This window comes from Euwallacea fornicatus, chromosome 36 (genome assembly GCF_040115645.1).
Source record: "Euwallacea fornicatus isolate EFF26 chromosome 36, ASM4011564v1, whole genome shotgun sequence".
NCBI lineage: Eukaryota > Metazoa > Arthropoda > Insecta > Coleoptera > Curculionidae > Euwallacea > Euwallacea fornicatus.
Genome location: NC_089576.1, coordinates 278,911 through 292,928, shown reverse-complemented (window position 1 = coordinate 292,928; position 14,018 = coordinate 278,911). Strand labels below are relative to the sequence as shown.

General features: G+C 36.6%; 2 protein-coding genes across 4 annotated transcripts; one reads left to right on the top strand and one right to left on the bottom strand.

The window, feature by feature from the left end:
- Positions 1 to 1,223: 1,223 nt before the first annotated feature.
- On the bottom strand, positions 1,224 to 4,363 carry LOC136349056 (ras-like GTP-binding protein RhoL). Of its 3 annotated transcripts, XM_066300342.1 has the most exons (7): positions 3,900 to 4,363; positions 3,223 to 3,351; positions 3,082 to 3,167; positions 2,178 to 2,306; positions 1,796 to 1,910; positions 1,622 to 1,742; positions 1,224 to 1,569 (listed from the first exon to the last, which is right to left on the bottom strand). In XM_066300342.1, exons 4-7 carry the CDS (start codon positions 2,297 to 2,299, stop codon positions 1,358 to 1,360), a joined length of 570 nt encoding a protein of 189 aa, XP_066156439.1. In that variant the 5' UTR covers positions 2,300 to 2,306; positions 3,082 to 3,167; positions 3,223 to 3,351; positions 3,900 to 4,363; the 3' UTR covers positions 1,224 to 1,357. The 3 variants fall into 3 exon arrangements, with proteins under 3 accessions (XP_066156439.1, XP_066156440.1, XP_066156438.1); XM_066300343.1 differs by lacking the exons at positions 3,082 to 3,167; positions 3,223 to 3,351 and having other exon boundaries at positions 3,828 to 4,363; XM_066300341.1 differs by lacking the exons at positions 3,082 to 3,167; positions 3,223 to 3,351 and having other exon boundaries at positions 3,900 to 4,362.
- A 2,608-nt stretch (positions 4,364 to 6,971) lies between these two features.
- On the top strand, positions 6,972 to 13,599 carry MBD-R2. The gene is made up of 12 exons (XM_066300578.1): positions 6,972 to 7,657; positions 7,720 to 8,109; positions 9,237 to 9,591; positions 9,808 to 9,975; positions 10,138 to 10,394; positions 10,549 to 10,809; positions 10,867 to 11,022; positions 11,447 to 11,518; positions 11,675 to 11,788; positions 12,112 to 12,617; positions 12,739 to 12,887; positions 12,938 to 13,599. The coding sequence occupies exons 1-12, from the start codon at positions 7,147 to 7,149 to the stop codon at positions 13,431 to 13,433; spliced, it is 3,435 nt and encodes a 1,144-aa protein (XP_066156675.1). The 5' UTR covers positions 6,972 to 7,146; the 3' UTR covers positions 13,434 to 13,599.
- The last annotated feature ends 419 nt before the right edge of the window (positions 13,600 to 14,018 follow it).

Genomic DNA, 14,018 nt, shown 5'->3' with positions numbered 1-14,018 from the left:
CCTCCACCAAATTATCAAGAAACGATCCAAGTATAGTTGGGAAGTGTGAATTATAATATTAACATTTTATAACGATTTATTCAATGTATTATTTTTTACATATTAGCGTAGCTTCCGTATGACGACAAAGCGACACATTTTCATAAAACCACGTGTCGATTTGTTTGTACTAATCAATCTTAAAACCAGCGGTTTATAAACAGCGTGTCGATTCAAATGAGTCATTGCCTTTTTGAGCCTCTCAATTATAAAACTAATAAAGGAATTTGATTACGTCTTCCAGTGTTCTGAATCCCTTTCAATAGAATATGCCTGGTATATTTCGCGTTAATTGTAGAGTGGGAAAGACACACGGGCAAAAAAATCGTCAGAATCTGTTCATTGTGGAATTGCTAACGATTTTTGCAACAACGAAGAATTATTACGAATAAAAGTCTGGAATAGCAGTATGATACCCATCGTGTCCCGTGGAAACCGTAATCCTAAAAAATTGATCCACTACGCATCTTTTTATACCGTACATAGCAGGTACATTAAATCAAAGGACATGTTAAGATGAAAAAAATACGCAATATATTTCACGGAAAAATTACTTTTGGCAAAAATACACGAAATGGAAGTTTTCCTTACAAAACTCCTCCCACCAGTGGTGATTTTCACTATGCACATTTAATTTTTTATTCCCCAAGTTTACTAAACATATTACATCATTTGCTTCACCAATTACCTCCTCATTCAGATGTAGAATGCGTAATTTTAACCCCTGATATTTGAATAATTCGTTGCAGTTATTAATTTTATTTATCTTATCAAAGCAAAAGGCTTGTTTGTACATACGGATGTTTAAGTACTCGTACTCTGAACTTAAAGGTTTTTAAAATTAACACGAGAAAAAGTGCTGCTAATACTTACGTGAACTGAGAACTCAATGAGTAAAGTTATCGTTTTCACTCATTCTTAATCACTTTCAGGATGTGCGGATAAAGGCGATCTGAAAATTTCGGGTTAAACGGTACCGAAGCGTTTTTTTTTGGGTTGCCGAAGGTTAACTAAATTTTTAGACAGAACAAAGTATTTTCGTATTGGAAATTTTAAGTTTGTGTAACAGGAAGCGGGTTTACAATAATTTATGATAAATATTGTTAACATTCTAAAAAAAACTGAAAACGCTGAATCAGAATTCATTTTTGTGGTCGAGCTAAGGTTAAAAAAAACCTTAAAAATTTACCATATGTCTTGGCCTTTATAAAAAAACTTCGAACTTGACAAACTCATTAATACTGTACAATTATAAACATAAACGTACATAGTGCACATAAATGCATAAAAATAATAATTCCCTATTGCAGCAAATTCCTCATAATATCGCGCAAGTGGAGGGCTTGGTGTGTTTCACTTTGCTGTTGGTGGCCACCCTCACTGCATCCTCAATAACTTCACTCAACCCTGTATTATACTTGGCAGAGCACTCTCTATAGCACTGAGCCTTGACTTTCTTTTTAAGTCTTTTCCCGTCTTCGGGGGAATAACATCTAATTGTGGGGTCGTTCCTCAAGTCTGTTTTAGTAGCTGAAACGGGAAATTTATCAAGTCTAGAAAATGTTTCTGGATGTGTGATTACCAACTAACACTACTGGAATATGGGGGCAGAAATGTCGAATTTCCGGGATCCATTTGAGGGAGATGTTGTCGTACGAGGCAATATTCTTATCCACACAAAAACAAGCCAGGAAGCAATTTGTCTAAAAGAACTGCGTGTTTCAGTGTTGATAAGACTGATGTATGAGTGGCTTACATTGGGATAAGATAAGGGCCTAAGTCTCTCGTAATCTTCTTGACCAGCAGTATCCCACAGGGTTATGTCGTAGTCTGTTCCGTCCACTTTGAGGTTTTGACCGTAATGCTCAAATCTGGATAAAAACAAAACGATTTTTTCCATACAAAACTAATAGATTATAACAAAAGAAATTTATCGTCGGATTCTCCTATTAACAACACCTTCGAAAACGGCAAAAGGAGCCTTGTATGGAGAAAACGAATATTCGAAATAAGAATCCATAAGATTGTCCATTAATGTGCTAAGTACTAAGAGGTGTATGGAGAATTCTAATTTTCTGATTATTGTTCCATAAATAGAGAATTCAACTTTCTGAAGGACTGCTTTCTTTGATACTTACACCGTAGGGACATATTCTTCTGGGAAATTTCCTGTGACATATGTGGTGAGCAAACATGTTTTTCCCACAACTCCATCGCCCACTGCAGTAATTTTTATGTTGTTCAGCTTCGTCATCGTCATTTTTTTTCTATGAAATCAAATCGATTAAACTAACATATCTTCAACCACGCCTTGGAAACGTTTATGAGCAATTTACAACCTTAAATACAGTAGTTTCCCCATTTTCGCCTAAATAAATTGTGTAAATCCCATAACAATCAGTAACGAATAAAATTTTATTTCTGCTAATCATCGCAAAAAGTGGGAGTTGGCAACATTGCAAGTCGCAAGGGTGAGTGAGCATGATTGCGACCCTCACTAGAATTAGTGATTTAGTAAGGATGATCTGAAAACCCTATTAAGTGCACTTAAATAATAAGTTTCAATGTGTTCGAGATGTTTTTCGTGAAGAAATCCTGCCATGTTTAGTCATTAAGTGAGGTGACTCTGGTGGCCTTTCTGACCCGAATTAACCCAACCAATTGGTGTTGGTTAGAAACATTTAGGGAGGCTCCCAACACTGTTTTTTCTTCAAGTCAAAATTTTTACACGACTAAAAATTAGATTTAGCAAAATGATGTCCGACTTCAAACAGGAAAAACCGTTGCAATGAGTTGCTGAACATTACTTCAGGTCGAGTTTAAGGAGCCACGAGGCCCGCAAAAACTTTGCAAAATTTAGTAAGGTGATCTGAAGGATCTATTGACCTCAGCGTCTCTCGGATTCAGAACACTTCTACTGAATCCAACAATGTTATCAGAACGATAAGTCTTCAACAATAAAGTTATTAATAGTGAATTGGTAAGAAGACGTACAGACTTTACGGAGCAAAATTTAGTAAGGTGATCTGACACATCTGTTACCTCTGCTTGCTTGGAAGTGCCCAGTCCTGTTTAATCTTTATAAAGTCCTTCCAATTAACACATGTTTATGAATAATTAAAAAATATCTGCAAATTACTATATACAATTTAGTAAGGGGATTAACGATTAAACCGAACTTGCCTCGAGTGTTTCGGGCAGCTTTTCCACGGTTTTCCTAACGGCCCTTAATAAAGTTTGCACAGCTGCCAGCGAAGTGGAAAGTAGTAAGGAAACCCTCATGTCTTAATGTAGCTAATTTAGTAAGATGACCTGCAACACCCATTTTCGATGATCAATTTAAGTGCAATCAAAGCGACAGAGATTGAACCGTTTTGCCTTTTCTCCGACTAGTTCACATTAGTTTCAGCTCGTTATTTGAAGCGATATTGATGTCGTAGAATTTCTCGAGAAATTATGCCAACTTTCGACAGATTAGCTTAATGAGAATTTTTCAGGAAATTTACCAGCCCCGATCTCTTCCTGCTTCGGAGATCTCGATGGATTAGAATTTGGAACGGTCAGTGGGTTCTTATAAGGTACTTACTGTATAACATTAACGTTTTTTGCACTTAAATCATCAAATCAGTTCAAATCTTTTCCACGGATGTACATGACGAATATTAGACCATGACTCAACCATGACCTATTGTTAAACTACCAATTACCACTTCGCTACTGACAGTATTCGGGATCAATATAATTTAAAGCAAATTTAAAACTTTTCTTTTAATGGCCTCATCAGGCACACCTGACAGTCACGAATACGTATGACGACGACGAAAGTATTTATCTAGGGCGTGATCGCTACAGCAACTCACCTTGAAGTAAAATCACTATAAATCACAGTTTTGCTGAATATGTACGATCGCCACTGGTGTCTTCAGACCTTCACATGCTCGCAAGTGTCACCATGCACTACTGTAGTGAAGCATCATACCGCACGTATACGTTGGGCCTATTGTTTATTAAACTCGTATAATATGGAATTAATTTGACGATGGTCTGTATACGTCCTCAGATGTTATCAGTAAAAGCGCCTCTTATCTTAAATCCCTTATCAGCGTATTACCCGAGAAACTTCACTTTTCAATGTATTATTTCGATACACTTCCCGAAAGATGCACGCCGTTATTATCGCACTTGGGCGTTTTTCCTTGTTACCGAGCGTAATTTAATTCATTATCGCGTAATTTCTCTTTTAACAGGGCAATTTTAAATTCTGGATGGGTGTCGTCTATTAACACGCACACAGACGGTTTTGTTTTGCGGATAAACGCAACTGGTCGTCTATAAATGGAAAGCGACTTGTTCGCATTGAATTTTAATAAATTAATTTAAATTGTATTTTGTTAATGTTCCACGCGATTTTTTTGCGGTTTATGCCAGTCGGCCCGAGGCAGTGACGTATTGCTAATCTGTCGGTTTGCGATTTATTTATTTTACTATGCGGCAATATTTGGGTAAATGGAACGCTCATTGATGGGGTCACATGGCTGGAATGTACGGGGACGAACGTTCGACGCCTGATAGATTCGAACCAAAAAGTTCAACAATAGCGAAGAACTTTTCCAGGAAATCGTGAAAACTTGGAAAGCGATTGGTCCGCAAACCACAGGAAATTTAATGGAGGCCATGCCTAAACGATGTCGCAGCGTTATGGACAATAACGGAGATTGGACCGAATATTAATAAAATGTGCCAATGTTGTAAAATATTTAATTTTTTTTTCTTATTCTTTCCATTTTGGGCAAATCGTTTAAATATTTTTAAAATTTTTTACTTAATTTAAAAAAAAAATGTAATTAGTTGCTAGTCAATTTAATTTTGTCCGATACTGTAGTATGATGCCCTGCAGACTTTTTTCAAAACTGGAAGTGTCCCTCCCAGCTTTTGACGATGCGTCATAAACGTTACCGCGTAACATCCCCCCGTGCATACACGTGGAGTAAAACTGAAACTGCTTTACCGCACGGATTAAAATTTGATAAAATCTAACGGGCCACTGATACGATATTCCCAGAATCTAACCGCGCGACATCTGACGTATGCGAAAAACTCCTATAACTTGTACACTTTTGGTAATTTCGCATATTTTGATAAACGTACATAACTAGTATCTTTTTGGAATATACAAGGTGTCCGGCAAGTCGATACTTATAATCATTTTAGGGGGTGATAGATCACGCGATTCTGAATCGATTTAACCAAACACACCTACGTACCAAGTGCTGCAGTTTTCCTGATAATTCAGTTTTTAATTTTTTTTTAATTTAACCGTGCTCTTTCACAATTGTTGGAGGGTAGAAGAACACCGAGCCTTTTAATCACGGAAACGTACTAAACTTTTTTATTGCCTATAGACAATTGTTTAAATCATTCAAAAGGCAAAATCTAAAATGGCTTTGTTGAGCGTTGAGCGAAGAGTCAAATTCAAACATGGATTTAATTTAAACGTTTAGGTAAAGGTTTATTCAAATTTCTTAAAAACTTCCTTGGGCAACAGTCTTTCGGTCGTGCTGAAAAGATTCTTAAGAAATACTTTAAAAATGAGAGAAATTAACTTTTTTTATACCCGAGCAGCGCATTCGCCAAAACGTTATCTACTAAAAATGATATTAAAAATGAGGATATTTGCTAAAAACGCAAATGTGCCGGATAGCCATCATTATTATTATGTATAATAAGTAATAATACCTAAAATGGCTTTCTTACTTTTCTAGAATTTCACACATATGATTTTCCTAGTTCGTAGGACAGAAACGGGTCAAATTCAAACGTACGTTTTATTCGAACACTTACATGTATGTTTGTTAAAATTTCTTTAAAACTTCCTGAGGCAATGGACTTTCAGCTCTTATGGAAAGTTTCTTATGAAACATTTTAAAAATTGGGGTGATTAATTTTAACACTTTTAAGTGCCTACCAAGCGTATTCGCCAAAATGTATGCTAGCCATTCATCACCTTAAGACAGTTTTCTAGATATTCGAGGTCTTCGCCTTTTTATAATATCCAATACGGTCTGTGTAATCGCATTAAACAATACTTAATGCTGTAAAATAATATTTTATTTTCAAATGTAAAGGAAGGAAGTATTCAGGAATTTCTTAATCGATAAAAAAAAGATTACAGAGAATGATAAATAAATCATTAATAATGTATTTATTAAGTTCAAAATGAGATCTACCATTCTGAATACATCTACGTTCGCTATTCCCCATTTGCGTGGTGATGATACCGAGGCACATTTCTCGTTTAAGTTGTTTGGAAGCTTAGTTCATTCTGCCGATTAATTTGTCTCTATTTTGAATCTCCTCTTCACATATCCGCAATTTCATGCAACCTCCAACAAAAAAATTATTTTCAAAACGTTTCTTAAGAAACTTTCCATAAAAACCTGAAAGACCATTGCCTAAGAAATCTTATAAGAAATTTATATTAACATACATCTAAATATTCAAATGAAACGTATGTTTGAATTTGGCTCTTTCCTGCATTTAAACTAGGAAAATCGTGTTTATAAAGCTAGCAAGTAACAAATCATTTTAGATTTTCACGTTTAAATAATCTAACGAACTCGTTCATATATAATAAAAATATTAATACATTTTTGCGGTAAGAGAACTTATTATTCTAGTGCACCTCGATAATAGTAGAAAAGTACGGTGAAATAATCGACGCGGACGTTTCTTTTTATCTGTTTGTTGGGTTTCCTTCTGAGCTTTGCAACATCTTAGCCTTTGTTAGGTTTATATTAATTATCACTCTAAATCTTCCAAGGAATCCAATCAGAATCACTTGCACTCACTCTAGTTTTGTGAAAAGACTCGTGCTAAGTGTGGGATTCTGAACATGCCCAGCTGCGTTGCCTTGTCATTAGTCACTGTCTATCAAACGCCAACCTGTTTGGACGACAGGAAGCCGTCGGAATTGAGAAGAATAGTTGTTGATAACAAAAGCAAAACAAAAGCAAATAAAGCCAAGTTGGAAACGAAGGAATATTTCTGAAAATCCCTTGAATACAGACCGAATTTTTATTGTTTCTAACCTTCCTCCTTGTTCCAATTATGGGCCGAAAATGCAGCGTGCGAAGCTGCTCCTCAGATTCCACCAAACCGGAACACATCGGCGTTACCTACCATAAAATACCTTCTCACACAGACGTCCGCCCCAAGTGGCTCTCCCTTTGCCACATACCTGAAGAAAAAATCACTTCCAAGCTTTTATACGTATGTTCAAGGCATTTCTTAAGAGCAGATTTTTGCAACTTCAAAGGAAAAAAGTATATGCTGAGACATGGAGTCTTACCAAGTGTGTTTCCATGGGATAAATCAAAGCTCGATGCCATTAAAGCTGTGGTAAAGAAAGAGGAAGGCGGCAAAAAAGATCAGGAAAAAAAGAGGTGTACAAATGTAGTATCAAGTGAGGCTTCATTAGAGGTTTCTCCAAATAATTCTCTAATAGAGGAGGATTTGATAAAATGTGAAGTAAAAGATGAGCCAGATGAAGGCATTAAAGAATCTAAGAGAGTTATGAAAACAGAAGAGACAGTTATGGATCAAGATGAGTTTTTATTTGGTATGTTTGTTATTTACAAGACTATTACTTTTGTCCTAGAATACACCTATTATTTCACATAGATACAAAGCCAGAAATAACTTCAGAAGACAGCCTAAACAACTTTATGAATGAACCTACTGATTCATTTGATCAGCATCAAAGATCACAAAATGCCACCCCAGTAATTTCTCCAATTCATTTTGACATAAACTCGAAAATCGAGGTGCTTGATAACAACAACATTTGGCATCTTTGCAAAATAAATGAGGTTGATTATGAGGAGAATGAAGTGCTGGTACATTTTGAAAAGAAATCAAACAAATGTGATGAATGGATCTCCATGTCAAGCTCTAGATTGAGGCCTTTTCACATGAAGCTTCCAGAGGTTTTTGATGTGGGGGATCGATGTATGGCCACATGGTGTGATAATAGGAAGTTTCCAGCCACTGTAACCAAGAAGTTAAAAAATGGTGAGCTAATATTTTTATCAGTCAAGGCAAATAAATGGTTTGGAGGTATTATAATGAATGAAGAGAATTAATAAGTCCTTCATTGCGACCTGAGGTCTACTGCAGTGCACTAAATCTAAACTTCACCTCATCTTAGAGGTTGTTCCCTAATATGTGTAGGTTCTTTGCAAATATCACCAGCTCTATAAGAAATGTTCTGTTTAATTCTTTTAGCCTAATAACTGCTCTGCCAAGTACAAGAAATCAGAGATCTTAAGACAATTATCCATATGTAAGAAATGCATCCTTTTGAATTTGAAGCAACATATTTATTAATTAAAAACCTTGCCTCAAAGACCTAACATCAACTACCAACAATTCCAAAAACTTTTCTTATCTTTCCCTCTATTTATAAGATCAGGTGCAACTTACAAATTTGTGAACAGCGTTTTTCGATAGCTTCATGTCATTACAAAACCCAAAGTCATTAGCGGTGCGGGTAGGCCTTGAGGGATCTCATTTGTTTAAGTAATCTACAAGCATACAGGGCAATGGCAAAAAAAATTTCGGAATCTCACCTGAAGTCTGTTTTCAGGCAGATTCTCAATAACATTTGGAATGATCTTCTGTAGTAGTCTCAGTTGATTCTCGGTCAAGGCCGCTTCCCGGAAATCAGGATGGATGAATGACTCAAAACTCTTTTGGTGCTGCCATGAAGCCAATATCCTCAGCACTGCGTAATTTCTTCGCGAGTTAATTGGAAGTTGACCTTCCTTACATTTCCATATTTCCTCAAAGGAGACTTCAAAATATTTTCTTTGATTTTTCCTAGGCAGTAGTTACCTAGATGTTTAGTACTACTAGATTTGTTGGGTTCTAGTTGCAAATTTTCATTAAAGTTTTTCAGTTTTAATTTATGTGGCTCATCTGACCTGCTTTAAACTCTGAGGCACAACAATTACGATTAATTAATTTTAAGCTTTGGATAACTATAATCGCACATTCATATCAGTTAAAAATGAATAAACAAAAAATATATCAAGGTAATGATAGTAGGTGTCCCCTAGAGATAAGCAAAATGCAATTTTATCAAGTTCTATTAGAGACATACTTCCTTGTTTAACCTATTCTTTACACACTCCATTCAGATACCTATGAGATACTATTTGATGACGGCTTTACGAAAGTCTTGAAAAGTCGAAAAATGTCCAAATTGAATACGGCAAAGCCTCCTCAATCGTCGCCGCTTTTCGAACCAGTTAAAACCACGAAACAAGAGCGACGAGATAAAAAGCGAAAGCTGAATGTGGCAGCTTTGTTTTCAAAAAGAGCGCGACTGACTAGTGAGGAAAAGAGGCGTAAAACTACTCCTGCGCCTGTGATAACGGAGGAAGCTCCATCTCCTGAGTCTCAGACTTCTCAGGAGGATTGGAGCTTGCCAGAGGCGGATAGCAATGCTGTACCTGTGGACGGTTCGTTGCCGATGTACGAGTGGTACCCCACGTAAGTTTGATTGGTGAAATTCCATTTTTTAGTTGGTTTTACCGTTTCGAAAAATGTAGAAATCTTTAAAAATGATCAATTTTTGTTATTGTCGATTTTCTAAAATTTGTTGTTTTTTTTATATTTTTTAAAATATTTTACTGAGGCGTTTATCTTTTATTTTTATTTTCTTTTTTATAATTTTCAAAAAAAAAAATTATTTAATGGTTTTTACAGCTGGAAAGGGGGCAAACCTGAAGGTATAGAATCAACGTTAGATGGAGCAGATGGTTTAAGGAAATCAACCATTGTTCCTGACCCCAGGCTACCTTCAGGATGGACTAAACATTTGACCAAACGGACTTACGGACATTCCTCTGGAAAATGGGATACAGTTATAGTGGCGTAAGAATTTATTTGTTGCAATCTTTCCCATTTAGGTACATTTACCCATATAAGTCTGTTTAATCTGTATGCATTGCATTCCAAGAAAAAAAACTGTTATATATATCATGTAAAGTGCTGATTGATATTTTAATTTCTACAGCGATATTTTTATTCCATTAGGCCCGATGGCAAGAGATTCAGATCAAGGCGTGAAGTGAGCAATTACCTGGAGTTGCATCCGGGTATTGAAGCCACTCTTGACATGTTCAGTTTCAGCATATACCGCAGTAAAAGACGACTTCTAAAACCAAAACAGAAGGTTTCCAAGGAAGTTGCAATCATAGGAGAAGCTGAGTTGCCCTTAACTGAGGAAAATTTAGTAGAGGATGCTTCAGTTAAACCCGAAGAAGAGGATTGTTCAATTAAACCTGAAGAAGGTAGCATTGAATTTGATTAAAAGTAAATGTTATATTTTTACAGAAAAAGGAAAATTTACGTGGGGCTTTTCGCCCTTTCTGTATGTTATTCCAACTCGAAGAACCTGCATTTACGACAATACTATAATACAATTTATATGATTACATTTTTCAGCCCCTGAACAACCTCTCGTAAGTCTAAAAATCGTCTTTGAAAATGATGCATATAAATGCCCAATTGATGGCTGTGACAAGACTTTTAGACGCGAAAACCTCGCGTTGATGCACGTAAAACATTACCATTCTGAATTCACAAAATATTTGGAATCTACACCGAACGTCGCAGATTTAGCCTATGCTCGCACTGTGGGCGAAAGCCTAGATAGGTCTCCAGGAGCTGTCAAGTCCACTACCATTAAATCCGAAAGAACTTCTGGTGAGTTTAGTCTTGATTAAGGAGTTAAAAATATGAACTGGTACTGTGATTTTTTAGTGACCCCTAAAGTTCCGAAAGTGGCGTCGCAAGTGGAAACTGAAAGGGTGAGCCCTCTGCTTCAACCCGAAAAGAAAACGAGGGATTCGGAGATTATTAAGTTGTTAAATCAAAAACCAGCGGATGTTGGCGGAGAATTGCAGACTTTGCCTTCAGGTAAGTTTGATATTCCAATGTTTAGTTGTAGTAGAATTTAGTGTGGTTTAATACGGGATACTCCAGAAAAAAACACAAATACAAAATATGGATCCAAACGTCAATTGTTTATTAGGTAAGGCTGTTTTGTTTTACATTGATTATCATTAGTTAACTTAGTCAGAACGTCAAATTTAAAATATAATAAATCATTTTATCTATATTTATCTAGGAAACTCAATTTACAAGCTTTATGTAAATTTTAGACATCTTGGTTATAGTAATGCACACAAAAAGAGAGTGAAATTGACATAAGGTCACTATAAAGTTGATTTTTGATTTATTTCGACAACTCGACTAAGCAGACCTGAGAGTTTTACGTGATGTAGTTTTCAGGACTGCCGTCAAATATATATCCACATATTAAATTAAAAATATTTTCAAGGAAAGAGTGACGACATAGCGATGCGGGATGATGTCCACATCAAGAGCTTATCTTCGTCAAGATCCTCTCAAGGTAATTCTCTTCATTTGACGCCGAGTCTTTGTTTATTTATTGAGCGTGAAAAAACTGTTCTGGAAAAAGAGTTAGAGAAATTATCAAGCAAAAGCAAATATACTCGAGATTTAAGAAATTAATAATTCGAAAATTTTCCTATAATTTCCTTTCTAGGAATCAAAACTTTGCTCCCGGTGCGTCACACTAATCGAACTACTCCTGAAAGTGGCGAAGAGAAAACGTCGAAACGCAAGAAAAGTGCAGTAGAGACTGCAGATGCCCTGAAAGGTGAGTTTAAGCTTTTCAAACTTACGCAATTACTTATGTAACGTAAGTTGTCATTGTTCAATTTGTGAATTATCTCCAAGATTACAAATAATAACTACTACATTAACCTTCAATAATGACAGAATGCATAACATATGTGGTATAATTAACATTGGGAGTTGATAGTTTTGTAGTATAAAATTTCATAGACTGATAATTTGCCGGTCAAATATACGGCAAGGTCAAATAATTTTACAACCCTGGAATATTGCATATAATCATTTTCTTTGTTATTGTCAATGCTTACACACTCGAGAAATTACCCTAAAAAGTTAAATTTCAAGGTGCAACAACGCACCAAACATCATTTTCAACCACACTCGCTGAACTACCGTCACCATCACCACACCAACTACCTCCTCAATCATCACAACACGTCTCCTTCGGGCCATTAACGTCGGACGTCGCTAGTCAACCGTTGACGTCATCGAAAGACGTTGATATCTCTCCCATACCGTCCGCCTTCGACTTAGCGCCACCGCCAGCGGGACTTGATACGGCGCAAGCGCCTACTGTCACCCAATTCGATGGCGTCATTATCGAAGGTGGCAAAATTATTAAACTAGAGCGTATGAAGCAAGAGGAGATTATCAACTGCACGTGTGGCTTCGTCGAGGAAGATGGATTAATGATTCAGTGCGAGCTTTGTCTCTGTTGGCAGCACGCATACTGTAGCAACATCCAGAAAGAGAGTGATGTGCCAGAAAAGTATGTTTGTTATATCTGCCAACATCCATTGCGAGAGAGGCGAGCTGCAAGGTTTTTGCACGATCAGGATTGGTTAAAGCAGGTAAGAATGGGCTTGTTTACTTCGCCTGTCTTTTTCCTTTTCATGGTAATTCGTAAGTAAGAAAAGATCAGTTTAGTTGAATGTTGTCTCGTTTTTTCTACTTCAAAATTTTCTGTTTTAGGGTGTTCTACCAGTGGCCTCCTATCACAGTAAAGACAAGCAACTCGAAAAGCGTTTCCAAAAACTGAAAAAGTGCCACGACCTCTCTGGAGGGCTTCTAGAACTTCGTGAATATCTAAACACCTTGGGCGTGAAACTAAAGATCGCAGAGTAAGTTGACCAAGTCCCCAGCGTACTCGTCGTTTAAAACTTTTTTTTAGAGCCAAAAATCACCCGAAACTTTACCTATGGTCCAAACTCTGGGAAAAACGAAAACTTCCCGAAAAATCTGATATTAAAAACGAAGTAGAAGACAACAAACCTTCGAAACTACTAGAAAACGAATACTCGTCAGAGAAAAACGATTTAGATTTTAAATCCGACAACCCCAACGACTCAATGCTAATGATGATTCTGAAAGGTGGTAAAGAAGACATGCCTATGCTTAATATGCCAATGACGACAGGGCCGATCATCCCCCGTCCTGAAACCGCCATTGACAGTGATGATTGCCGGTTGAACATGCTGAATCATATAGCCCATGCGGAATCACTAGTTGAGGAAAGATTGGACGATTTTGAAAAACAGTTGGAGGCATTGGAGGAGGGAATGAATCTGGAGATGGAAAAAGATTATCCGAGATCGAGGCAGACGGTGGAGATGCTATTGAGGGATTTAGACTCTTTGAAGCGGTTCAGTGAGTTGCCGATATCGTAGGAAGGGTTTAATTTTTGTCATGTTAATGGAGAAGCGACTTTTTTCTTCTTCGATTGTTTTTATAGAGTCTATGATATATTTTGTAGTAATTGAAGTTCACTTTAAGTGTGATTGTATTACAGGTTTGTATGTAAAAGGCTTGAAAATACAGGTTATTGTTTTAAAATATGGGCGTTTTATTTAAATTTCCTTTATCGAAATGTTTGTGGTGTGAAAAAGCTTCATGGTGCGAGATAGTCTCCACGAAACAAACCTAGTCATTTGGTAAATACGTCGTCAACACATTGTAGGTTCAGTGATCTAGAATTGGAAGTGGAATTGTTTTTTTTTTAAGTTTTGTTCCTTATTGTTTTACGGTTCAAAAGCAAGATAGATTTTAGTGGGATGTCGGTAGTTATTCACGGCATCCACTCCTTTTATATCATTGCTTATGTTGTCACATGTATAGTGGGCAACCTACAGAAACATAGTCGATTTTAGCAAGATTAAGTTTACAACGTTGTTCTCTGGACTCTAAATGATTGTGTGGACTAGAAGGCCATCGATGACGCAAGTTACGTGATACCGTTAGTATACTTGATGGAT